The following is a 26,395-nucleotide window of genomic DNA, read 5'->3' on the forward strand; positions in this document are numbered from 1 at the left end:
TATGCACATTATTTTTTTATTGTAATACGTATTTACACTTCGTCTCTTGGAAAATGATGTGCTGGATATGCAGTGCTTGACTTGAGCAGGAGCTCACTGGAGCTGAGTACCAGCACCTAATTTTCCACTGCTTGAGCTCCTGTTCCTCTTATAGAATATTAACTCAAAATCAGTGAGCCCAAAGCAAAGAAAATCTGTCCAATTGTAGAACACAAATAAAGCCACTGCTGGTACAGATACAAGTACTGTACGCTCATGTCACTTGAAAAAAATAAAATCTTACTAGAAACAATTTTATTACATCAAGCAGAGCAGTCAGTCAAACACCTCAAATTCAATTAGTCATGACATTCACAATTTTACATGTAAATGCGAAGTCTTGGAATGCTCAACCGTCTCTAGCATAAATAATACTCCCTCAATTCAGATCATGGATTTTTCACCTGATGAGGCCAATATCCATAGCATGTCCTAAAATCCTGGATCCCAGGAAATTGTTTGCCTCGTCTCAGTCTCTTCGTAGCACACTACTTCATCTCCAGGTCTAAACTCGATGTCCTGATCCACAGAGAGGCCACACTCCATCCCCGTCTTCACCATCTGGACATCATCTTTGTGGTGCTTCAGTGCTGTCAAGGAGCCTGCAGGTAATACAAGACGCCGCACACAGTTTTCACTCTAATCAAGAATAAGAAACCAACTTTCACCAAATGTATTTGTGACTGACTCAAGAATAAAGGTGACCCCGTCGTCAGAGTACATACAAGATAAGCCACAGGTTTATCACATGACATTATCTGTATACACTAAGCAACCGGTTTGACTAATTACCAGTATGGAGCATTGATAGTAAATACAGAATTTCACATACTTAAAAATATGTATTTGAAAGTATAGTGTAGATATGCAGATGCTCCTAAAAGGCTTCTATGGAATGAGGTGCTCATTTAGATAACATCCTATTTCATAAAGGAAAAGGTTAGATATATTTGATCATTTAAAACACAATACAACCACACATGTGGATAATGCTTTTAAAATTGGGGATGACACAAAAAAACTTATTACCATTGTGGTCCTCTTAAATAAATGGCTTAAACAATGTACAAACATAAGCTACACAGTAGACCTAGCCTACTAGGCATACTTGGGTTACAGATCTAATAATAATTAATATATTTTGGAACTTGTATAGTGCTTTAAAGAATCTCAAAGCGCATAAAAAGTCAAACAGACAAAAAATAGAAATGGAGACAAAGTATTAGGTCTGAAAAACGCATGAAAAGCCACCACATCTTGGCAGTGGTTAGGAGCATTCCCTGAACAGTCCCTGAACTTCCTCAGCTATCTCTGGACACAGCATGCAATCCTTGGTGTAATACTTCCAAACAGATTAAACAAAAAGTCACATTATTTTAATCCAAACAGCAAGCTAGCTAGCTAACAAACCCAAATATGGACTTTTCATCACAATCCTGCAAGTCAGAGTCCACAGGATATAGTGATCAAACCCTAGAGCAGCCAAATCCCCCCAAAATACATTTAAAAAATGTAAAAAAAAATACTAATAAACATATGTACAATATTTACAGAGCTCTCTGCCTGGGCTACAGTGCCATGGCAACCATGGAACCGGAGGTGTTGGCATCTCCTCTTTTTTAATGTATTTAAAAGTATCAGCTAGATATTGAACCGCAGTAAGGATCCTGGATGAGTGACATTCCCTTTAGCTATTCGGTATTGTAGTAGGTCTTGGCGCTATCTTGCTTACCCTCCCAGATGACGTCTCGGCCTCGGACCAGTCGGAACTTCATCTTTCTATCTAGCTGACCCTTCTGGACTCTACAGCCGGCGACAGGCACTTTCTTCTTCCCAACAGTCACGTCAAACATGGCCAAAACAGATGCCTCCCCTAGAAAGAGAAGACGAGGAAAAATACTTTCAATCCATACGAGCCGGAAATCGGTCTCCTGCTGTACCTAACCCCTCCGCTACACAAACACACATTAGGTTGAAGAGGCTGGAGCAGAGGGCAGCCACAATGCAGCGCCCAATGAGCAGTTTACGGGGTTAAGTTAAGATCACTACCACCAGAACTGGGATTCAAAACAGTAACCCAAACTGTGTGAGACGCAAACAATACATTAGGGTTTCTAGCACAGTCTATTCCCAGTTTAGTGAAAAGACAGTTATCCAGTGTTTTTAAACTGCATTCAAACCAGCAAACAAAGCAACTAACACTACCGATATACATATCCTTGCATGATTCACTATTTCTTCTAAAATAAGTTGAAATGGGGAAAACTTTGTGTTCCCACGTGTATGTGTTTGATTTACAACTGCATAGGATCCCCAAAAAGTTACAGAAAATGTTTAAGTCAAAGAAGGAAAAAAAATGTCCTGAACTGAATTACTCAGAATTCAAATTAATCTGGTTGGAGACTTAAGTGATTCTTGTTAACGGTATAATTGACCTCACCTGTGTAAATTGCAGGTGCCTACACAGTAAAAATAGCCATGAGACATGTTTTGAAAGAGAAAACTGAATATTCTGCTCCATTGCAAAAGTGCCAATTTATTTGACCACTACAGTATGTCATTTTTGACAATTACTATGTCATGTGTACGTTTATTGATTCGATGTATCCCAGGACTCCCAAGAACACTCGGTAACAATTGCCTGTGTTGACTACCCTGATTTATTCAATTAAAATACCACACACCGATCACATTCTCCTTCACAGACGGAGGGAGTTTACTGCTCAGCTCGTCCTTTAGGTCGTCGATGAGTTTGTAGATAACTTTGTGCATCTTTAACATGATGCCTTTCTTAGTGGCCATCTGCTGAATGGACTTATTGACACCCACATTGAAGCCGTATATGGTGCCTGGTCATGGGAAGAAATAGCAAGTGTTACTATAACAATAAACAAAACATTTGTCAACATAAAATAAAAAAGACCTTAAAACATTAGTTTACCAATAAGACTTATTTTTCATTTTCAAAAGTGTAAATATAGGGGATATAATAAGACACTTATATAACAGGTAGGCAGACAGATCGAGGGGATACAAGAGCACATGCTTGAAGGGACATTAAATCAATGGAATGTGAGGGAAATAATATTTAGATGATATTTAACTGGTTATAGCCCTTTAACCTTGTACCCGTAGACGGGTTGAAAAATGGCACATTTGGGCACTGAGAAGCGCCTAAATTGGCTATTCAGTAAAATATTATAAATGACGTCAGAGCTCAGGCTTCACAGCGCTGTATTGGTTTCGACTGACAGCCATTCTGAACATGAGCACTGCAACGTGACAAGAAGTTGCCCCCATCCCTCCAATGGAGTCCAAATGTGCACTTGACATTTCCATATCATAAAACTAATGTCATATATATTTATGATCACCATGTTTGATGTAGTTAGAAGATTACATGGCGTCATACTCTGGGTTGTTCTGAACAGAATGAGCCTGTTTGTCTATTGTGAAGAAAATTTGCTGTGAAAGTCTAACACTGTAAGATCGTATTTCATACCTTAGCTAGTCATGTTTGCTTTCGGCGATTTGTAAAAATGGTCAGTTTTTGGATTGTGTAAACAACAGTAATTGTGTGACGGCGGGGATGCAGGGTTGTGTTCCAAACAAAACAAGTATGCTTGCTCTAGATCTTCAACAGCACAGCTAGGAGAGCTCAAAAAAAGGACCTTATAGTTGAAGACTCTTTTGAGTCATGGAAGTGCATTGAAATTACTTTGGAGAAGTGTGTGGTCACGTCAGAGACACCAGTTAGTCCTCTCACTCTAACCTTTGTCATTTTATTGTCTTATGTTGCACCTACTGCACCATTTCAATTAATATTCTTATTATGTTACTGAATGTATCCAGAGTATTTTCAGATTTCGTTATTGGCTAATGCTGTGAAAAGTACAGTAAATGTGAAATACACATACAATCAACAGTGTCATGTTTGGATTCAGTCTTTTGTCAGGTGAATTATTATGTCCTAGACTTTGGTCTAATAATTTCCCCATAATCACCAAAATGTTCCCTTTTAATTGCCATCGTGCTTATACCATTCAAATGTATTCTGTAAGAAACACTTCCATATAGGCCCATTCCCATGAGTGTAAAGGGTTAAAATCATTACAAACAAAGTTTGTTGAAGTGAAAGTAAACCAGATGTGTTTTAAGTTGAGTATTGGATAATAACTCTTAAGACAGTTAGAATGTACTCATGGGGCATTCTAACTACAGCAGTGATGCCGGCATTTCAGTCTTCTATTGAGACCAAACATCTCCCTTTTCAATGACATGGTGTGATGTGTGGAGGATGCACCTGAGAAGGTCTCGGCCAGGTTGAGATCGTTCTCGGAAACATCTCCGATGCCAAAGTGGACCACCTCCATCTGGCACTGGTGATGCGCATCGTAGCTCTCCAAGATGTTCAGGATAGCCTCGACAGAGCCATCCACATCACCTGCAGTGGCAAAAGACAAGTCGGTATGAAATGGCATATGCTTTATTATAATTATTCATAGCATTATTTTTTAAATATGTTGTGATTAATTTAGTTATTTCATGATGCATTTAATATAAATATTGAAATATGATTTTAATTAGGAGCATTTCTATTCTGTTCTGTAATTGAATTGTCTAGCCATGTCATTGAGTTATTCAGATTCATTCATTGATCTAGTCACCTTTGACAATGAGTGGTAGGGAGAGCTCTTGGGACTCCAACTTCTCGCTGGGCCGCATGGCCATGAGCTTTTTGTTGGCCTTGTACAGAGCAGACTTCCTTTGCCTCCAGCTGAGGTGGGCCAGGGGCTCTCGCTCCTTCTTATAGCTCTCTTGGTGCTCCCGTTGCTTTACCTCAATGGCTTGCATGTCCTCCTTCAGTTTGTCCTGTTCCTCCTGGTAGCACCGCCAGTCCACCACCTCCCTTGCTCTTTTCTATAGTTGAGTGGATAAAGATCGATAGAATGGGGTAATATGGTGTCACAACAGATATATTAACAGACGAGACAAAAACAACTCAGAGCTCAAAAGTGACTATGGTCTGAGAAATGCTTGTAAGTCTGAATTGGGGCGTTACTCAGGACCATGATCTCTCTTCTGACGAACATATCAAGACTGTTTCAAGGACAGCTTTTTCCATCTACGTAACTGCAAAAAATCTGAAACTTTGTCCAAAAATGACGCAGAAAAATTAATCCATGCTTGTGTCACTTCTAGGTTAGACTACTGCAATGCTCTACTCTCCGGCTACCCGGATAAAGCACTAAATAAACTTCAGTTAGTGTTAAACACGGCTGCTAGAATCTTGACTAGAACCAAAAAAATTTATCATATTACACCAGTGCTAGCCCCTCTACACTGGCCTCCTGTTAAGCCAAGGGCTGATTTCAAGGTTTTACTGCTAACCTACAAACCATTACATGGGCTTGCTCCTACCTATCTCTCTGATTTGGTCCTGCCGTACATACCTACACGTACGCTACTGTCACAAGACTCTGGCCTCCTTACTGTCCCTAGAATTTCTAAGCAAACAGCTGAAGGCAGGGCTTTCTCCTATAGAGCACCATTTTTATGGAATGGTCTGCCTACCCATGTGAGAGACGCAGACTCTGTCTCAACCTTTAAGTCTTTATTGAAGACTCATCTCTTCAGTAGGTCCTATGATTGAGTGTAATCTGGCCCAGGAGTGTGAGGGTGAACGGAAAGGCACTTGCCGTCTCCGCCTGGCCGGTTCCCCTCTCTCCACTGGGATTCTCTGCCTCTAACACTATTACAGGGGCTGAGTCACTGGCTTACTGGTGCTCTTCCATGCCGTCCCTAGCAGGGGTGCGTCACTTGAATGGGTTGAGTCACTGACGTGATATTCCTGTCCGGGTTGGCGCGCCCCCCTGGGTTGTGCCGTGGCGGAGATCTTTGTGGGCGATACTCGGCTTTGTCTCAGGATGGTAGGTTGAAGATATCTCTCTAGTGGTGTGTGGGCTGTGCTTTGGCAAAGTGGGTGGGGTTATATCCTGCCTGTTTTGCCCTGTCCAGTGGTATCGTTGGATGGGGCCCCAGTGTCTCCAGACCCCTCCTGTCTCAGCCTCCAATATTTGTGTCGGGGGGCTAGGGTCAGTCTATTATATCTGGAGGATTTCTCCTGTCTTATCCAGTGTCCTGTGTGAATTTAAGTATGCTCTCTCTTTCTCTCTCGGGAGGACCTGAGCCCTAGGACCATGCCTCAGGACTACCTGGCCTGATGACTCCTTGCTGTCCCCAGTCCGCCTGGCCGTGCTGCTGCTCCAGTTTCAACTGTTCTGCCTGCGGCTATGGAATCCTGACTTGTTCACCACGTGCTACCTGTCCCAGACCTATTATTTGACCATGCTGGTCATTTATGAACATTTGAACATCTTGCCCATGTTCTGTTATAATCTCCACCCGGCACAGCCAGAAGAGAATTGGCCACCCCTCATAGCCTGGTTCCTCTCTATGTTTCATCCTAGGTTCCGGCCTTTCTAGGGAGTTTTTCCTAGCCACCGTGCTTCTACACCTGCATTGCTTGCTGTTTGGGGTTTTAGGCTGGGTTTCTGTACAGCACTTTGAGATATCAGCTGATGTAAGAAGGGCTTTATAAATAAATTTGATTTGAATATTTTATCAGTGTATGATGACTAGCCTTATGTTTTATGCTGCTTTGTGCAGAGGGAACATCAACATTACACGGTGATAAACTAAACTTAGTTGAATGCACTGACTAAGGCAAAAAGACTGGAAGTAGTTATTTGGCAGATCTAAAACTAGCGAATTAGATTGAGATTAACTTCTCTCGCTAGCCAGCGGGCTAACCAGCGAAAAAGCTAGGGGTAAACAAACAGTGACGTAAGTATAACGTGACAGGTTTACGGTCAGTGTTAACAGGTCGGGTAACGCAGAGTGGCAGAATAAGTATCACTCAAATCACTTGTTGTGGCAGCGAATTATGTTAATAATGAAGCTACTGAAAATGTTTATTGAAACTACCAAAAAGTGTCAGTAGTTTAAAGTTAGGCTAATTACATGGGAGTACCCTACCTCCGTACTCTGCTCTGAGGCGGTCACACTAAGCCATGCCTCGCCGTGTGTATCTATAGTGCACCTGTGACGGCCAATACAGCGCGGCATGGAACGCTGCTTGTCCAATCAGCATCCAGGATCCAAACAAGCCGTTTTAGAACTGACATTAGCGTTATTAAACAATCTTCACTGCAAATTTAAGTGGGAGTTGTCAGCACAAGGATTGACTTGGCCGGCTGCATACGTGACACGTCAACAATGCATGGTATTGGATTGTGTCTGAAGGCAATTAATGAATCAGATAAGGCCTATTCCAACTGTAATACCGGTACTCCTCATTCTCATAAATAAATAAAAACGTCCAGATATTGCTTTGAGGCTGGGTTGTATGACTACCAAATTCGTAGTTGGCTGATTCAGACAGGCTTTAGAATTCCTCTACTCTTCTAATAATGCAATATATGTCACCTCAGACTTAATCTCGGCAACCCACAACCAAAATCTTGCCGAAACGCTGGCTACTGGATAAGGTTCTGGGGGAGAGGTACACTGTAAATAGGTTCACAGGAACCATTGTTCCTCATCTCACTGTCCTAGGAAAGACGTTACATTTATGTTATGTCTGTCCAGGAGAGATTACCTCAGACTCTACTTCCAGGATCTCCTCGCCGGCAGAGGGGAGCTCCTTCCACCCCACTATCTCCACAGCAGTGCTCGGCCCAGCTTCTTTCACTGTGCAGTTGTTCTCGTCAAACAAGAAGCGCACCTTGGCCCATGTCTTCCCCGCAACCAAAGTGCAGCCCTTTTTTAACGTGCCTCGCTGGACAATTGCTGTCGTAACTGGCCTGCAAAACAGGAAATCATTTGTAAAAATGTATTTGTAAGCAGCATCTTATTGAACTGACATTCATTTAAAAATAGTTTAAACATTTGAAATGTTTACCGTTACTCCAATAATTTCACTCAAATTGTAATGGATTATATGCATTTGACAATATAATGCTTTTAGGTTGTGATTTTGTGTGAATGTTGGCAGTTTTGTAACCCGATTAAATCGAGCTAGAAGGCTTGGTGCAACCATTCCAACAACCAAATGCTAAGCTCATTCTCTCATCCGTGGCTGTGCCATGGGGAGACGCACCCCTTGCCCTTATCCGAGCGGCTCTCGATAATGGTGCCCTCCACTAGGCCTGTCGGGTCACCCTTCAGCTCCATCACCTCCGCCAGGGTCACCGTGGCCTCTGCCAGCTCCAGCAGATTGTTCCCCTATGGAATCATATTGTTGTTTTTTAATGTCATGGCTTTGGCATTATGCACCGACTTGCACAAATAGGTGAATTAGGCTGGGGCCAGACAGTTTTAATCCATACATTTTTATCCACATTTACCAACTTTAGACAACTATTGAGGGACAAAAACAGACAGTGACAAATGCATAATAAGCACATTACAGGAATGACTTAAGTGGGCAGTAGTGTTTGTATTAAGGCTGGACCATGTTTGGCGGACTGTCCTAACCCCCAAGATGAGACAAGGGGCAGAATCCAATTAACAAACATATGCATATATACACACACACACACACACACACACACACACACACACACATTAGGCTTGCTAAATGTCTGACATTTTGTTTCCCACCTGGTCTGCTGTAATAAATGAGAACAATGGAAATGAGTCCATTTTATATATTCAATGATATACACTGCTCAAAAAAATGAAGGGAACACTAAAATAACACATCCTAGATCTGAATGAATGAAATATTCTTATTAAATACTTTTTTCTTTACATAGTTGAATGTGCTGACAACAAAATCACACAAAAATTATCAATGGAAATCAAATTTATCAACCCATGGAGGTCTGGATTTGGAGTCACACTCAAAATTAAAGTGGAAAACCACACTACAGGCTGATCCAACTTTGATGTAATGTCCTTAAAACAAGTCAAAATGAGGCTCAGTAGTGTGTGGCCTCCACGTGCCTGTATGACCTCCCTACAACGCCTGGGCATACTCCTGATGAGGTGGCGGATGGTCTCCTGAGTGATCTCCTCCCAGACTTGGACTAAAGCATCCGCCAACTCTTGGACAGTCTGTGGTGGATGGAGCGAGACATGTTCCAGATGTGCTCAATTGGATTCAGGTCTGGGGAATGGGCGGGCCAGTCCATAGCATCAATGCCTTCCTCTTGCAGGAACTGCTGACACACTCCAGCCACATGAGGTCTAGCATTGTCTTGCATTAGGAGGAACCCAGGGCCAACCGCACCAGCATATGGTCTCACAAGGGGTCTGAGGATCTCATCTCGGTACCTAATGGCAGTCAGGCTACCTCTGGCGAGCACATGGAGGGCTGTGCGGCCCCCCAAAGAAATGCCACCCCACACCATGACTGACCCACCGCCAAACCGGTCATGATGGAGGATGTTGCAGGCAGCAGAACGTTCTCCACGGCGTCTCCAGACTCTGTCACGTCTGTCACGTGCTCAGTGTGAACCTGCTTTCATCTGTGAAGAGCACAGTGGCGAATTTGCCAATCTTGGTGTTCTCTGGCAAATGCCTAACGTCCTGCATGGTGTTGGGCTGTAAGCACAACCCCCACCTGTGGACGTCGGGCCCTCATACCACCCTCATGGAGTCTGTTTCTGACCGTTTGAGCAGACACATGCACATTTGTGGCCTGCTGGAGGTCATTTTGCAGGGCTCTGGCAGTGCTCCTCCTGCTCCTCCTTGCACAAAGGCGGAGGTAGCGGTCCTGCTGCTGGGTTGTTGCCCTCCTACGGCCTCTTCCACGTCTCCTGATGTACTGGCCTGTCTCCTGGTAGCGCCTCCATGCTCTGGACACTACGCTGACAGACACAGCAAACCTTCTTGCCACAGCTCGCATTGATGTCCCATCCTGGATGAGCTGCACTACCTGAGCCACTTGTGTGGGTTGTAGACTCCGTCTCATGCTACCACTAGAGTGAAAACACCGCCAGCATTCAAAAGTGACCAAAACATCAGCTAGGAAGCATAGGAACTGAGAAGTGGTCTGTGGTCACCACCTGCAGAACCACTCCTTTATTGGGGGTGTCTTGCTAATTGCCTATAATTTCCACATGTTGTCTATTCCATTTGCACAACAGCATGTGAAATGTATTGTCAATCAGTGTTGCTTCCTAAGTGGACAGTTTGATTTCACAGAAGTGTGATTGACTTGGAGTTACATTATGTTGTTTAAGTGTTCCCTTTATTTTTTTGAGCAGTGTATTAAAAAAGTAAACCTCCTTCCTATGGATGAGGAACTCACCTTCAGGGCAGAAACGTGGATAGCCTGAACCTCTCCTCCATACTCCTCGCATACCACATCATGGGATAGTAGTTCCTGCTTCACACGCGCTGGGTCAGCTTGATGCTTGTCACACTTGTTCACTGCCACAATGATTGGCACTGCAGACACACCAAAACCCCCCCCACCAATTTTACTATTCAGGTACATAAAAGGCATACAATAATGAACTGTCATTAAATGAGCTCATTGGGAGCCTTGTTCAGACCAACAATGTTATCTCTTGAAACGTCTCGTTAGCCATGAAAAGGCAGTGATGATTTATACTGAACAAAAATATAAAAAACACAATATGCAAGATTTTACTGAGTTACAGTTCATATAAGGAAATCAGTCGAATTAAATTCACTAAGTCCTAATCTATGGATTTCACATGACTGAGAATACAGACATGTATCTGTTGGTCCCAGATACCCCCCAAAAAAAGAAAAAAAGAAAAAATAGGGGTGTGGATCAGAAAACAAGCCAGTATCTGGTGTGACCACCATTTGCCTCATGCATCACGACACCTTCACATAGAGTTGATCAGGCTGTTGATTGTGGCCAGTGGAATATTGTCCCACTCCTCTTCAATGGCAGTGCGAAGTCGCTGGATATTGTCAGGAAGTGGAACGCGCCGTCGTACACGCCGATCAAGAGCATCCCAAACATGCTCAATGGGTGATGTCTGGTGAGTATGCAGGCCATGGAAGAACTGGGACATTTTCAGCTTCCAGGAATTGTGTACAGATCCTTGCGACATGGGACTGTGCATTATCATACTGAAACATGAGGTAATGGTGGCGGATGAATGGGAAGACAGTGGGCCTCAGGACATCGCCACGGTATCTCTGTGCATTCAAATTGCCATCGATAAAATGCAATTGTGTTCATTGTCTGTAGCTTATGCCTGCCCATACCATAACCCCACCAAGGGGCACTCTATTCACAACGTTGACGTCGCCCATACGAAGCCATACACGTGGTCTGTGGTTGTGAGGCAGGTCGGACGTACTGTCAAATTCTTGTCAAATTCTCCAAAACGACATTGGGGGTGGCTTATGGTAGGGAATGCACATTCAATTATCTGGTAACAGCTCTGGTGGACATTCCTGCAGTCAGCATACCAATTGCTCGCACCCTCAATTTGAGACATTTGTAACATTGTGTTGTGTGACAAAATGGCATATTTCAGTGGTCTTTTATTGTCCCCAGCACAAGGTGCACCTGTGTAATCAGCTTCTTGATATGCCACACATTTCAGGTGGGTGGAAGATCTTGGCAAAGGAGCTCACTAACAGGGATGTAAACACATTTGTGTACAAAAGTTGAGAAAAAAGTTTTTTTGTGTGTATGGAACATTTTTGGGATATTTTATTTCACCTCATGACACATGGGTCAAACTTCACATGTTGCGATTATATTTCTGTTCAGTGTATATAGATTTAAAGTGAACAGCAGGAATATGTGTTGTACATGATGCTATCGCCAGCTGCAGTTTGGATTGAATGCCATCAATCCCTACAGTTAGGGTTATTTAATCTATAAAAATATTAATGTCCCTCAAAGATGTCACCCAAAATGTGTTATAGTTGCATAGAAATACCAATATGAAATATGACAGTACCTTGGGCTTTTTTGGCATGTAGGATGGATTCAATCGTCTGCTTCATGACTCCGTCATCTGCAGCAACAACCAGGATGACAATGTCTGTGGCCAAAGCTCCACGGGCCCTCATGGCGGAGAAGGCTGCGTGCCCTGGGGTGTCCAAGAAGGTGATCTTTTCCCCCGAAGGAAGTTGAACTGCAGAGAGAAATCAGGATGGAACCTTCTGAAATCTGTGAAGATAAATCTAACCTCACCGAGAAATGTGGTATATTCAAAATATGTATTGATATGAGGCATCATAGCACCAGGTTGACAAATAACTTTTACAGTTTAGCCTTGCAATGATCTGCATCGACAGGTGGTCTCAAGCCTCAAGCAAAGAGTGGATATGGGGACAGGTCTGAGGGGAGCTTCCGGTGTTAGTCAACATTTTCATACAATATTAATATGATTCCCTTGATTCATAGATTCTGTAAGATTCACTACTATTAGCAGCTAGTTTTATGATCACTAAACATTCCACTAAAAAAACACTTCTTGTGGAGTCTAGGTGTTTCCCTACCCAGGAAGGCCCCAATGTGCTGGGTGATGCCCCCTGCTTCCCCCGCAGCCACCTGGCTCTTCCTAAGGCTGTCCAGCAGAGTGGTCTTTCCGTGATCTACGTGGCCCATTATGGTGACGACAGGAGGACGAGACACCAGGACGGCCGGATCTGGTGGAGCTCTAGAATAAACATTGATTTACATTCAGATGCAACTTCTGTTTCTATTTTATATGTTCATTCATGTGAAAATAAAAAAACTCTAAATATAATAAAATGTTTTAAAAAAAGTTCATATTCAGGTGGTATAACTTGGGTTTTATCCAGGTATGAGCTTGAATGGGAATGTCAGTACCTGGATGGTAATGAGCACTTTTTACCCTAACGCCTACAGACGGCCAACAACCAATTCTCAAGAGGTTTTGTTTTGAAATGTCCAGCATCTGTCAACCAAAATACTCTATTAACCACCCTTCTAACAATCAGCCGTCAAGACAGGTCCTCTACCTTCTCTGAGTGTCTTTGTTCTCACGCTCTTTGGACTCCACCAGCTTGGCCCACTTGAACTTCATCCCAGACCTCTTCACAACCTCCTTGATCCACTGCTCCTCCAGAACAGAGTGGGGCTCTAGGGAATCCAGGTCCACTGAGGTGTTGAGCAGAGCCTCAAAGACATGATCTATGGAATAAATGGTACGCTGTTCAAATCAGTACTACACATCAGACCTGCGTTGTATTCATTAGTGTACACCGTAGCGAAACGTTTTAGAATGGAAAACGAAAACAAGCGTTTCTTATTGGACAAGTTTAATCATCTTGGAACACACTCAATACTTCATACCATAATTCAGTAAAATAAATAATGACTTTAAAGACTATTGAATGATTATACATTAAATTTAATCAGCCTTACCAAAGTCTTTGTTCATAGCTTGAGCCAGTGCAGACACCGTCATCTTCTGCTTTATTTCTACTTCCTGTTTGTCCTGCTTCGGTTTGACTTTCTGAACTTTACTATGGCCTTTACCCTAGAAAAAAAAGACATGAAAAAAAATGTTAATGGATCTAAAAGCATAAGGAAAGACCACAACCACATGATCTCTATTTTCAAGACCTATTACATTTCTTATCATTTGCATTTACAGTGCATTAGGAAAGTATTCAGACCCTTGACTTTTTCCACATTTTGTTACGTGACAGCCTTATTCTAAAATTGATTGTTTTTTTCCATCATCAATCCACACACTTAAATATGACATTAACATAAGTATTCAGACCCTTAACTTAGTACTTTGTTGAAGACCCTTCAGCAGCAATTACAGCATCGAGTCTTCTTGGGAATGACGCTACAAGCTTGGCACAACTTTACTTGGGGAATTTCTCCCATTCTTCTCTGCAGATCCTCTCAACCCGGTCAGGTTGGATAGGGAGCGTCGCTGCTCAGCTACTTTCAGGTCTCTCCAGAGATGTTAGATTAGGTAGAAGTCCGGGTTCTGGCTGTGTGCTTGGGGTTGTTGTCCTGTTGGAAGGTGAAGCTTTACCCCAGTCTGAGGTCCTGAGCAGATTTCATCAAGGACCTCTCTGTACTTTGCTCTGTTCATCTTTCCGTTGATCCTGACTAGTCACCCAGTCCTTGCCGCACGATGCTGCCACCACCATGCTTCACTGTAGGGATGGTGCCAGGTTTCCTCCAGAAGTGACGCTTGGTATTCAGGCCAAAGTTCAATCTTGCTTTCAACAGACCAGAGAATATTATTTCTCATGGTCAGAGTCCTTTAGGTGTCTTTTGGCAAACCAAGCGGGCTGTCATATGCCTTTTACTGAGGAGTGGCTTCCATCTGGCCACTCTACTAAAGGCCTGGTTGGTGGAGTGCAGCAAAGATGGGAGAACCTTCCATAAGGACAGCCATCTCCACAGCACAGAGGAACTGGAGCTCTGTCAGTGACCATTGGGTTCTTGGTCACCTCCCTGACCAAGACCCTTCTCCCCTGATTGCTGTTTGGCCAGGCGACCAGCTATAGGAAGAGTCTTGGTGGTTCCAAACTTCTTGCATTTAAGAATGATGGACGCCACTGTGTTCTTGGGGACCTTCAATGCCCCAGATCTGTGCCTCGAAACAATCCTGTCTCAGAGCTCTACTGACAATTCCTTCAACCTCATGGCTTGGTTTTGCTCTGACATGCACTGTCAACTGTGGGACCTTATATAGACAGGTGTGTACCTTTCCAAATCATGTCCAATCAATCGTATTTACCACAGGTGGACTCCAATCAAGATGTATAAACATCTCAAAGATGATCTATGGAAACAGGATGCACCTGAGCTCAATTTTGAGTGTCATAGCAAAGGGTCTGAATACTTATGTAAATAAGGTATCTGTTTTTATAAACATTCCTCAAAACCTATTTTTCGCTTTAATTGTGGATTGTGTGTAGATTGATGAGGAAACAATTTACATTATAGAATAAGGCAGTAACGTAACAAAATGTGGAAGAAGTCAAGGGGTCTGAATATGTTTTTCTTCAACTCAAAACTTGCCCCTATGTCTCACCTGCTTAGTAGCAAGGAATCTGGCATGGTGGCAGGTCAGTGGAGGTGCAGGGGTCCAAGCTGGAGCAAAGATAGGGAAAGGGAGGTAGTTTGCAACCAGTGTAGGGTCGGTATGGGTTATCAGTCTCACCCTCCTTATCAGGGAGGTCGCCCGATTCATTTCAGTGCTAAAAAAAACAGAATTGTTATTTTCATTTCACATTGGCATCTGCAGTCGTGCTGTACAGTAGGTTAACTACCATTTGCTATGCGGTTTGCTAGCAACATTATGAAAAGGGGCCTGTGGGTCCCCACATCGAAAAACCTGAAGCCACCGTGCTTCTATTTCCCTATGTGGGAGCATCACAAACCGTAGGTTTTCACCATGTTTTGTTATTTCTGTATAACATAAAAATCAACACAAAGTTGGCTCTTTTACAATGTGGGTCATTTGGAAATAGTGTTTGTTTTCCCACAATTTGTGGGATGTGGTCAAAGGGAATTCCTTATTACATGAATATCAACTTTGCATACTGGCTAACACTGCCATTCCAAAATGGCAGCAGTGGCTACTATTAACTAACATGAGGACGAAAGGGGCAGCTTTCCAGGAAAATTTGCAGTATTTCAAACTTCTCAGTGGAGCAGTGCAGATACAAAGATCAAATTTGAAGTACAGTGACATATTCCAGCCCTGCATTGAGGTATGTTTTCTGACACATATCTCACGCTGGCTCCACTGTGTCTTAATGGAACCATGATTGCGTTCTGACTCCAGTGCAGCTCAGTGTAAACAAGTGTAACGGTAGGGTCAGTATCTTCTGGGAAGCTAATTTGCCCATTTAGTTTAAGGAACAAATTACATTTGAAAAAAATATAGAGCTAGGATTATAAAATCGAGTTTCATGTTGTCTTTATTACAGTCAGGCTGCAAAGATTTGTAGAACGCCTGAAGACACTAGAAAAAAAGAACCTGAAACGCAACAGTCGTGGTTGACCTTAGCACAGCTTGTGTTGTTGCACCCACTTCAAAGATGGAGGAAATGGGAAACTTGAACCGGGTTATCGGGCAAATCAAACCTTGACGCACTTCAGCCACGCCCGTACAAAATTGTTCTGTTACACTGCAGTTAACAGAGACTGCAAATACGGTTGTCAAACTCTGTGGCGACAGTGTCCAAAACACCACAGCTCACTGCACTGGACTTCATAGTAAGTTAGCTGGAGTCATTTTGGGGAGTTAGCTAGCTAGATGCCATGATTTTATGTGGCTAGCTACCCACTAGCAATAACACAAATCCGAGGAACTCACCTTGTGATTTAGGCTACCCCGTTTCACCACATTGTTAATGTGGTTTTCAATCCCATTTGCATTACACGTTCAGCGATATCAAACATCCATTTCAACCCTTCACAGGACGCCGCCATGACAGGTATCCCAGCAAGCATTTCGACAGTGTATTGGCCATAGAGATAGATAAAGGACTCATTGTTATAGCTGTACTATTATAGTGTCATTGACAACATTGGCAGCACATATAGACAGAGGACTCATCGTTATATCTGTGCCATTAGAGCGCCTTTGACAAAAATGGGCAGCGCCATTGAGCCTAGGAATTCCCACCCAGTTGACAACTTTTTTACTGCTTTAAAATGGCGGAAGCAAGGTGGACGCCCATGCTAAAACGGCCTTTTGGACACTCGAGCCTTCTATCATTCTCTATGGTATCGACTGGCGGAAAGGGAGAAGCGAGAGGACTGACTCCGTCCCAAATCTTTCTGCGCGAGAAGCAGACCAAGTGAGGATTTTGTGTGTCGAATTTGGTCAATATAAAATGTAATTGCTAAGTGAGGCGTATTTGATCGAATATAAGTTTCGTAATGTTCAGGTTGTTATGAATGTACTGATATAAGTTGAGCCAATTGTTCACATGCTAATATGCCCTCATTGGCTAGAAGTTTCCCTTCCGCCTTCTGCCTTTGCGGACATGTTTGCCCATTGTTTGAGCAGACGGTTCAATATCTTGTCAATATATAGATCATCTTTGGTATCAATCTTCCCGGTAGTGTCGGGTCAATGGTTGTGATCCAATTGCAAGTGTCTGCAGTTCGTCTTTTTTCAGTTGTGCTGCCAATCTCTGAAATAACTTTGACAAAAATACAATTACAACTACAGTCTGCAACATGTTGATGAGTTGGATTGGAGTGTGTACATTTTTCTACCAGTACATAGACATATTTTCAGAATAAAAATGATTAAGTAATTACCATGTTTTCGGTCAAGTGACTCATAAGTAAAAATATTCAGCACAAAGACCTGCTGTAATTGACATTGAAAGCAGCAATCTGGTGATGTTAGCCGACATCCACTACTTCGTCATCAGAGTAATCTGTCATGACTACAGTGACTTTTCCAAAATGTGGAAGATTTTCTGGATAACATGAAAACAGCCTAACCAGCTCTGCTAGGGCGAGTAAAATGGTTTGGGTGAGGGCTAAAGCTTAAGATGTTTCTTGTGGCATTGCACATGGTCAGTGTGAACCAGAGTGACTTGATACAACAACAATGGGCCAAGCAAGCTGTACACACAAAATGGAAACGACACAGGTCTTATTTAATGTAAGAGGTATGAAAGGGACAGTCTGCTGTGAAGCTTTCATCCATGTATATGGGAAAGAGAGTCTACTTACAGTTTGTTATTATACGTTTCTGATTTAGTCAGAAAGTTGTTTTCATTGCAAGTTAAAGCTTGCTGTTAGCTAACTAGCTAGCTGAAGTTTGATGGTTAACTTGAGCTAGCTATGACAATCGGTTTGTATTGCTAGTACTCTATGGTTTGGGATTATAGTTCATTGTTTAGCTAGCTAATGTTAACGTTACATGTTAAAGTTTCCTGTTAGCTAGCTAATGTTAGCTGACGTAAAATGGCTGGCTAGCTAGCTATCATTGTGTATGAACTGTGTGTAATGTTAGCGATGTTTTCTCAGATTGCCATTTCGCATTGCTAGTTATAGCATAATGTTAGCTGGCAAACATTGAACCTAATTGGTTAACTTCAGCTAGCTATGACAATCGGTTTGTATTACTAGTACTCTATGGATTGGGATGATGGTTAATTGTTTAGCTGGTTAGCTACATGTCTAGACAAAAGACAAAGTTAAAGCTTGCTGTTAGCTAGCTGATGTTAGATGGCTAGCTAACATTACTGTATGAACTGTGTGTAGTGATATTGCAGAATGCCATTTCGCATCTAATGTATAATAATGCTAAAATATGTGTATCTGGAATTTCTTTCAGCGTCAGTCATGCAAAGAGAAGGTCTATTTAAAAAAAAAAAAAAGTTTTTTAACTAGCCAAGTCAGTTAAGAACAAATTCTTATTTACAATGACGGCCTACCAAAAAGGCCTCCTGCAGGAACGGGGGCTAGGAATAAAAAACAATACCCATAAAAATATAATATAACACACATCACAACAAGAGACAACACTACATAAAGAGAGACATAAGACAACAACATAGCATGGTAGCAACACAACATAACAACAACATGGTAGCAGCATAAAACATGGTACAAACATTATTGGGCACAGACCACGGCACAAGGGGCAAGAAGGTAGAGACAACAATCCACCACGCAAAGCAGCCACAACTGTGTCCATGATTGAGTCTTTGACATAAAACTGTTGAGTTTGAGTGTTTGTTGCAGCTCTTTCCAATCGCTAGCTGCAGTGAACTGAAAAGAGGAGTGACCCAGGGATGTGTTTGCTTTGGGGACCTTTAACAGAAAGTGACTGGCAGAATGGGTGTTGTATGTTGAGGATGAGGGCTGCAGTAGATATCTCAGATAGTGGGGAGTGAGGCCTAAGAGGGTTTTATAAATAAGCATCAACCAGTGGGTCTTGCAATGGGTATACAGAGATAACCAGTTTACAGTGATGTGTCCTATAAGGAGCTTTGGTGGCAAATGTGATGGCAGAATGGTAAAGAACATCTAGCCGCTCGAGAGCACCCTTACCTGCCAATCTATAAATGATGTCTCCGTAATCTAGCATGGGTAGGATGGTCATCTGAATCAGGGTTAGTTTGGCAGCTGTGGTGAATTAGGAGTGATTACAATAGATAGATTTAACCTTAGCCTGCAGCTTTGATATGTGCTGAGAGAAAGACAGTGCACCGTTTAGCCATACTCCCATGTCCTTGTATGAGGTGACTGCCTCAAGCTCTAAACCCTCAGTGGTAGTAATCACACCTGTGGGAGGAGGGACATTCTTCTTACCAAAACACATTACCTTTGTTTTGGAGGTGTTCATAACAAGGTTAAGGGTAGAGAAACACTTGTTGGACACTAAGAAATCTTTGTTGTAGAGCATTTGACACAAAATCTTGGGAGGGGCCACCTGAGTATAAGACTATCATCGGCATATAAATGTATGAGAGAGCTTCGTTTTGCCTGAGCTATGTTGTTGATGTAAATTGAGAAGAGCATGGGGCCTAGGATCGAGCCTTGGGGTACTCCCTTGACAGGCAGTGGCTGAGAGAGCAGATTTTCTGACTTTATACACTGTACTCTTTGAGAGAGGTAGTTAGCAAACCAGCCCAAAGACCCCTTAGAGACACCAATACGCCTTAGCCGGCCCAAAAGAATGGAATGGTCTACCGTTGTCACGCCCTGACCTTAGAGAGCCTGTTTATTTATCTATTTGGTTAGGTCAGGGTGTGATTTGGGTGGGCATTCTAGTTTTTCTATTTCTTTGTTGGCCGGGTATGGTTCCCAATCAGAGGCAGCTGTTTATCGTTGTCTCTGATTGGGGATCATACTTAGGCAGCCTTTTTTCGACCTTCAGTTTGTGTGTAGTTGCTTTCTGCACTGCACGTAGCTTTACGTTCGTTTTGTATTTTGTTGTTTTTTCTGTGTCAGTTAATAAAAGAAAGGTGTACGCCTACCACGCTGCACCTTGGTCCAATTCATCTCTAAACAAACGTGACAACCGTATAAACATAGCAGCACAATATTGCTTAGAATCAAGGGCAATGGTGACTTAATTGAGGACATTTAAGGTGACATGCAGTGACATGTCCATAACCTGAGCGGAAACCATATTGCATACCCCAGAGAATACTATAGACATCAAGAAAGCCAGTCAGTTGATTATTAACAAGTTTTTCCAACACTTGATAAACAGGGCAAAATAGAAATAGGCCTATAACAGTTAGGATCAGCTTGGTCTCCCGCTTTAAATAAAGGATGAACCGTAGCTGCCTTCCAAGCAATTGGAACCTCCCCAGAAATGAGAGACAGGTTGGAGATATGTTTGGCGATGATAGGGGCAGCAACCTTAAATAAGAAAGGGTCTAAACCATCTGACCCAGATGTTTTTTTGGGGTCAAGTTTTTCAATTTCACCTTTATTTAACCAGGTAGGTCAGTTAAAAACAAGTTCACATTTAGAACTGCGACCTGGCCAAGATAAAGCAAAGCAGTGCGACACAAACACAGAGTTGCACATGGGATAACCAAACGTACAGTCAATAACACAATAGGAAAATCGATATACAGTGTGTGCAAATGTAAGATTAGGATGGTAAGGCAATAAATAGGCCATAGTGGCAAAATAATTACAATTTAGCAATTAACGCTGGAGTGATAGATGTGCAGAAGATGAATGTGCAAGTAGAGATACTGGGGTGCAAAGGAGCAAAAACATAAATAACAATATGGGGATAAGTTAGTTGGTTGGGCTTTTTACAGATGGGCTGTGTACAGGTGCAATGATCGGTAAGCTGCTCTGACAGCTGATGCTTAAAGTTAGTGAGGGAGATAAGACTCCAGCTTCAGTGATTTTTGCAATTAGTTCCAGTCATTGGCAGCAGAGAACTGGAAGGAAAGGCGGCCAAAGGAGGAGTTGGTTTTGGGGATGACCAGTGAAATATACCTGCTGGAGCGGGTGCTATGGGTGGGTGCTGCTATGGTGACCAGTGAGCTGAGATAAGGCAGGGCTTTACCTTGCAAAGACTTATAGATGACCTGGTGCCAGTGGGTTTGGCGACGAATATGAAGCGAGGGCCAGCCAACGAGAGCTTATAGGTCACAGTGGTGGGTAGTATATGGGGCTTTGGTGACAAAACGGATGGCACTGTGATAGACTACATCCAGTGTAGAGTGTTGGAGGCTAATTTGTAAATGACATCGCTGAAGTCAAGGATCGGTCGGATAGTCAGTTTTACAAGGCTATGTTTGGCAGCATGAGTGAAGGATGCTTTGTTGCGAAATAGGAAGCCGATTCTAGATTTAATTTTGGATTGGAGAAGCTTAATGTGAGTCTGGAAGGAGAGTTTACAGTCTAACCAGACACCTAGGTATTTGTAGTTGTCCACATGTTCTAAGTCAGAACCGTCCAGAGTAGTGATGCTGGATGGGTGCGGGCAGCTATCGGTTGAAGAGCATGCATTTAGTTTTACTTGCATTTAAAAGCAGTTGGAGGCCATGGAAGGAGTGTTGTTTGGCATTGAAGCTCGTCTGGAGGTTTGTTAATACAGTGTCCAAAGAAGGCACAGAAGTATACAGAATGGTGTCGTTTGCGTAGAGGTGGATCAGAGAATCACCAGCAGCAAGAGAAACATCATTGATGTATACAGAGAATTCAACCCTGTGGTACCCCCATAGAGACTGCCAGAGATTCCTGACAACAGGCCCTCCAATTTGACACACTGAACTCTATCAGAAGTTGTTGGTGAACCAGGCGAGGCAGTCATTTGAGAAGCCAAGGCTATTGGGTCTGCCGATAAGAATGTGGTGATTGACAGAGTCGAAAGCCTTGGCCAGGTTGATGAAGATGGCTGCACAGTATTGTATTTTATCGATGGCGGTTATGATATTGTTTAGGACCTTGAGCGTGGCTGAGGTGCACCCATGACCAGCTCGGAAACCAGATTGCGTTGCGGAGAAGGTACGGTGGGATTCGAAATGGTCGATGATCTGTTTGCTAACGTGACTCTCTAGGACTTTAGAAAGGCAGGGTAGGATAGATATAGGTCTGTAACAGTTTGGGTCTAGAGTGTTTCCCCCTTTGAAGAGGGGGATGACCACTGCAGCTTTCCAATCTTTAGGGATCTTAGACGATATGAAAGAGATGTTGAACAGGCTAGTAATAGGGGTTGCAACAATTGCGGCGAATAATTTTAGAAAGAGAGGGTCCAGATTTTGCAGCTCTTTCAGAACATCACCTATCTGAATTTGGGTGAAGGAGAAATGGGGAGGCTTGAGCAAGTTGCTGTGGGGGGTGCAGAGCTGTTGACCTGTGTAGGGGTAGCTAGGTGGAAAGCATGGCCAGCCGTAGAAAAATGCTTATTGAAATGTTCTATTGTCGTGGATTTATCGCTGGTGACAGTGTTTGCTAGTCTCAGTTGGGAGGAGGTGCTCTTATTCTCCATGGACTTTACAGTGTCACATAACTTTTTGGAATTAGTGCTACAGGATGCAAATTTCTGTTTGAGAAAGATAGCCTTAGCTTTCCTAACGGACTGTGTAAATTGGTTCCTAACTTTCCTGAAAAGTTGCATTTCGCAGGGGCTATTCGATGCTAATGCAGTACGTTTTTGTGCTGTTCAAGGGCAGTCAAGTCTAGAGTGAACCCAGGGCTATATCTGTTCTTAGTTTTAAATTTTTTGAATGGGGCATGCTTATTTACGATGGCGAGGAAAGCCCTTTTAAAAAGCAACCACGCATCCAGGTTGATATCCTTCAAGGATACCCGGGCCAAGTCAATTAGAAAGGCCTGCTCACTGAAGTGTTTTAGGGAGTCTGACAGTGATGAGGGGTGGTCGTTTGACCACGGACCCATTACGGACGCAGGCAATGATCGCTGAGATCCTGGTTGAAGACAGCAGAGGGGTATTTAGAGGGCAGGTTGGTCAGGATGATATCTATGAGGGTGCCCGTGTTTACGGATTTAGGGTTGTACCTGGTAGGTTCCTTGAGATTGCAGGACTGCTAAGCATATCCCACCTAACAGTACAAACTCTGAAGAGTGGAGTGTGCTAAAGCAGTGAATAAAACAAACTTAGGGAGGAGGCTTTGATGTTAACATGCATGAAACCAAGGTTTTTACGTTTACGTCAACAATTGATAGCGCCTGGGGAATAGGAGTGGAACTGGGGGCTACAGGGCCTGGGTTAACCTCTACATCACCAGAGGAGGAGTAGGATAAGAACTGGTCGTCTAGTGCGTTGGGGACAGAGAATAAAAGGAGCAGATTTCTGAGCGTGGTAGAAAAGTTTCAGGGCATAATGTACAGACAATGGTATGGTAGGATGTGAGTACAGTGGAGGTAAACCTAGGCGTTGTGTGATGATGAGAGAGGTTGTCTCTGGAGGCACCAGTTAAGCCAGGTGAGGTCTCCGCATGTGTGTGGGGTGGGACAAAAGAGCTAAGGCATGTTGAGCGGGACCGGGTGCTCCACAGCTCCAATATCTTGCCAGCGAACTCAGCAAACATACCCAATCAACCCCTCTTGCCCCATTTTCTCTCCAACTACAAGATACCCTCATGGAAATGGGCACGGCGCGTGTACACGGTGATACCACAGCAACTAACCCTCCACAAGCTCTACCTCAATCCCCACCTCAAGATACCTATTCTGATATTTTCACTCAGAATATGGGAAGATATGGGAAGCTGCACAGTAGCCACCCACAAAAACAGGGCAGAAGGGAAAGCACAAGCGACAAGCAGAAACTGTCTCCTGTGGTAATTGACTTCTTGAACAGTGATGCCCTCCCACCTCCTTCAAACAAAGACATCTACAAAGAAATCCTACGCAATAAACCTAATATCCAGCTGCAAAAGCTCATCCAGATGAGAAGAGGTGGAATCCTTGTATTTGTCAAGGATATTCACTCCCTGAACTCCCTCCTGGCCCACAGGAGCCTTTAATGGGACAATGATAAAGTGTTGGTTGGCACAGAGAGGAAACCAAACCACCCAAGACAACAAACCCACTAAACAGCTTGTCATCAAGGGCATCCAAATGGAAACCACCAGCGACGAAATCCAGCAGGAGCTGGAGAGGCAGCGCATTACAACCATTAAAGTATACAGGATCGTCAGCCGAGCCACACAGCAACCGACCACTTTCATCCGTATTCACCTCAGCAACCCGGACGACGCGCCTGGCCTACTGCTAGAGGGATTCTACATGAACTACTTCCACTTCAGGGTGGAAAAAGCACGGCCACCCCCCGCCATTATCAAACAGTGCTTACAAATGTCAAGAATTCAACCACGTATCCACCGACTGCAAAAACCAGGTCAAATGTCTGCGATGTGCTGAAAACCACCACCATAAAGAGTGCCCCAAAGAGAAAAATGATGCCAGCTGTGCCAACTGTGGCGGCGCCCACTCATCGGTCTCCAGACAATGCCCCACCTATCTAGCCCTCACCACCACCAAGCCCACCAGGACTACTACCACCACCAGCACAGCCACTACCAACCATCCCACAACACCAAGCCTCTCCGGCTCCCAGCCTCTCACCAGCACCACTCGCCTGCAGGAGGATCTGAAAGGAATATGCGGAGATGAAGAAATGGTAAAGAGAGTTATGGACAGCATAAGGAAACACAGAGATGGCCCCTCTTAAGGCTGTAGAAGGCGATTCCAAGTTAACTACACTCCAAACCAAATGGCTACTCCAATAAATGTTCTACATATCAACATCAGAGGGTTAAGGAGAAACAAGCAGGAGCTGAAACAACTTATTCTAGAAAAGCAAACCAGCATTGCCTCTATCAACGAAACCTTCCTAAGTACTAATGCAAGATTCCATATTCCTTGCTGTTACGGATACAAGTATCCTGTGTGTGTATCCTGTGTGTGTGTGTTTCTTTTCTCTCCTTCTCCCCTCACAGGTGAAAATCATCACTCCCCAATCAGTCAACAATCAATCATCAATCAGAATACACACCTCCTCCTGTTTCCTACCCTATCACAGTTCCTTTCCCTTGGTTTAAAAACCCCATCAGTTGTTTGCTCTAGAGCTCAATCTCTCTGTAAATGCCATGCATGTAGATCTCTCTGTTTCACTCTCTTTGTGTATTAACCTCTCTTTTGTTTGAGCACCTCCATAGCACTTTGTCATCACCTGTGAGTATTGTTTTTGGTTATGGTGTTTGTGTTTGATTGCTGGTGGGAAAAGGGGAAACCAAGACAAGTCGCCCATGGGCATACACTACCCGTAGGTAGACTTTGTTAAATACACTAGTTAGAACTGGGCGGACCACCCACTGTATTTTTGGTTAGTTAGTTAGCTGTTGTTAAAATAGGCTAGTCTAGCTTAGGGGTGTTTTGAATACTTATTGTTTCTTTCCTTGGGTCCAGCTCAGCCCCTTTTCCTGCTCCCCCCATTACCCTGTGTTTTCAAGTAAACCTTGAGTTTGACGGTAGATTTCAGTTGTCCTGGTTATTACGTTCACACTTTTACTTTGTCACAATTATAATTTGCATGAGTTATGTTACGCGTCTCATTACCATCCCCCCTAGACTGTCAGGCCAAAAGGGATTCGTAACACTGGCGTTAACATTCTAAGGAAGGATCGACTAGAGGAATGCAGAGGGGGTGTGGCACTGCTTTTATAAGAAGGAATAGAGTACTCTGAAACCGTTTTCAACCTCACCAAAGAAGAACTCAACAACAATGAGTACACTGCAGCGAAAATACGCCAAAATGCACAAACAACTCTTCTGGTAGCCACCATATACTGTCCAGCCGCAACAACACCCTCCGAAAAATTGATCGCCACCCTTGCAGACAACATCTGCCACACCATCATAATGGGAGATTTTAAAGCCAAACACATCGGGAAGAGTATTAAGGGATATCCTCGACAGCACAAACCTGGCCATCCTCAACACCAAAGAGCCCACACACATCCATTCTTCAAACTCCACGGCAGACATACTTGATCTTGTCCTCTGCTCCCCGGACTTGGCTGCTAAGCTTCTCTGTCAGCCACGACGAGGGAAGTGACCACCTTCCCGTCCTTGCCTCCTTCTCCAACACGCACCCAAAAAGCAAAGATACAACTACAAGAAAGCAGACTGGGAGAAATACAGAAATTGCATTACAGACAAGAAAACAAATATTGCAGTAACAACGCAGAACCCCAAAGATCTGGACCAGCTGGCGGAGAGAATAGTGAGTATCCTCATCCAGGCCCGGGAAGAGACCATCTCACTTACCACCACCAGACCACTACAACAACAACTCCCACCACATATCCTCAGTCTCATCAAGCAGAAAAGAAAGATCCGGAGAGACTTTATTAGAACAAGAGCACCCAA

General features: G+C 43.4%; 1 protein-coding gene across 2 annotated transcripts; it reads right to left on the reverse strand.

Moving 5' to 3' along the window:
* Positions 1–2: 2 nt before the first annotated feature.
* On the reverse strand, positions 3–26,033 carry mtif2 (mitochondrial translational initiation factor 2). Of its 2 annotated transcripts, none has more exons than XM_036949794.1 (14): positions 26,014–26,033; positions 15,078–15,243; positions 13,439–13,553; positions 13,033–13,204; positions 12,547–12,707; positions 12,003–12,179; positions 10,358–10,497; positions 8,201–8,325; positions 7,700–7,904; positions 4,707–4,959; positions 4,343–4,483; positions 2,724–2,888; positions 1,772–1,912; positions 3–641 (listed from the first exon to the last, which is right to left on the reverse strand). In XM_036949794.1, the coding sequence occupies exons 2-14, from the start codon at positions 15,234–15,236 to the stop codon at positions 472–474; spliced, it is 2,124 nt and encodes a 707-aa protein (XP_036805689.1). In that variant the 5' UTR covers positions 15,237–15,243; positions 26,014–26,033; the 3' UTR covers positions 3–471. The 2 variants fall into 2 exon arrangements, with proteins under 2 accessions (XP_036805689.1, XP_021423986.2); XM_021568311.2 differs by lacking the exon at positions 26,014–26,033 and adding an exon at positions 16,368–16,525.
* Positions 26,034–26,395: the final 362 nt, after the last annotated feature.

This window comes from Oncorhynchus mykiss, chromosome 17 (assembly GCF_013265735.2).
Source record: "Oncorhynchus mykiss isolate Arlee chromosome 17, USDA_OmykA_1.1, whole genome shotgun sequence".
Classification (NCBI taxonomy): Eukaryota; Metazoa; Chordata; class Actinopteri; order Salmoniformes; family Salmonidae; genus Oncorhynchus; species Oncorhynchus mykiss.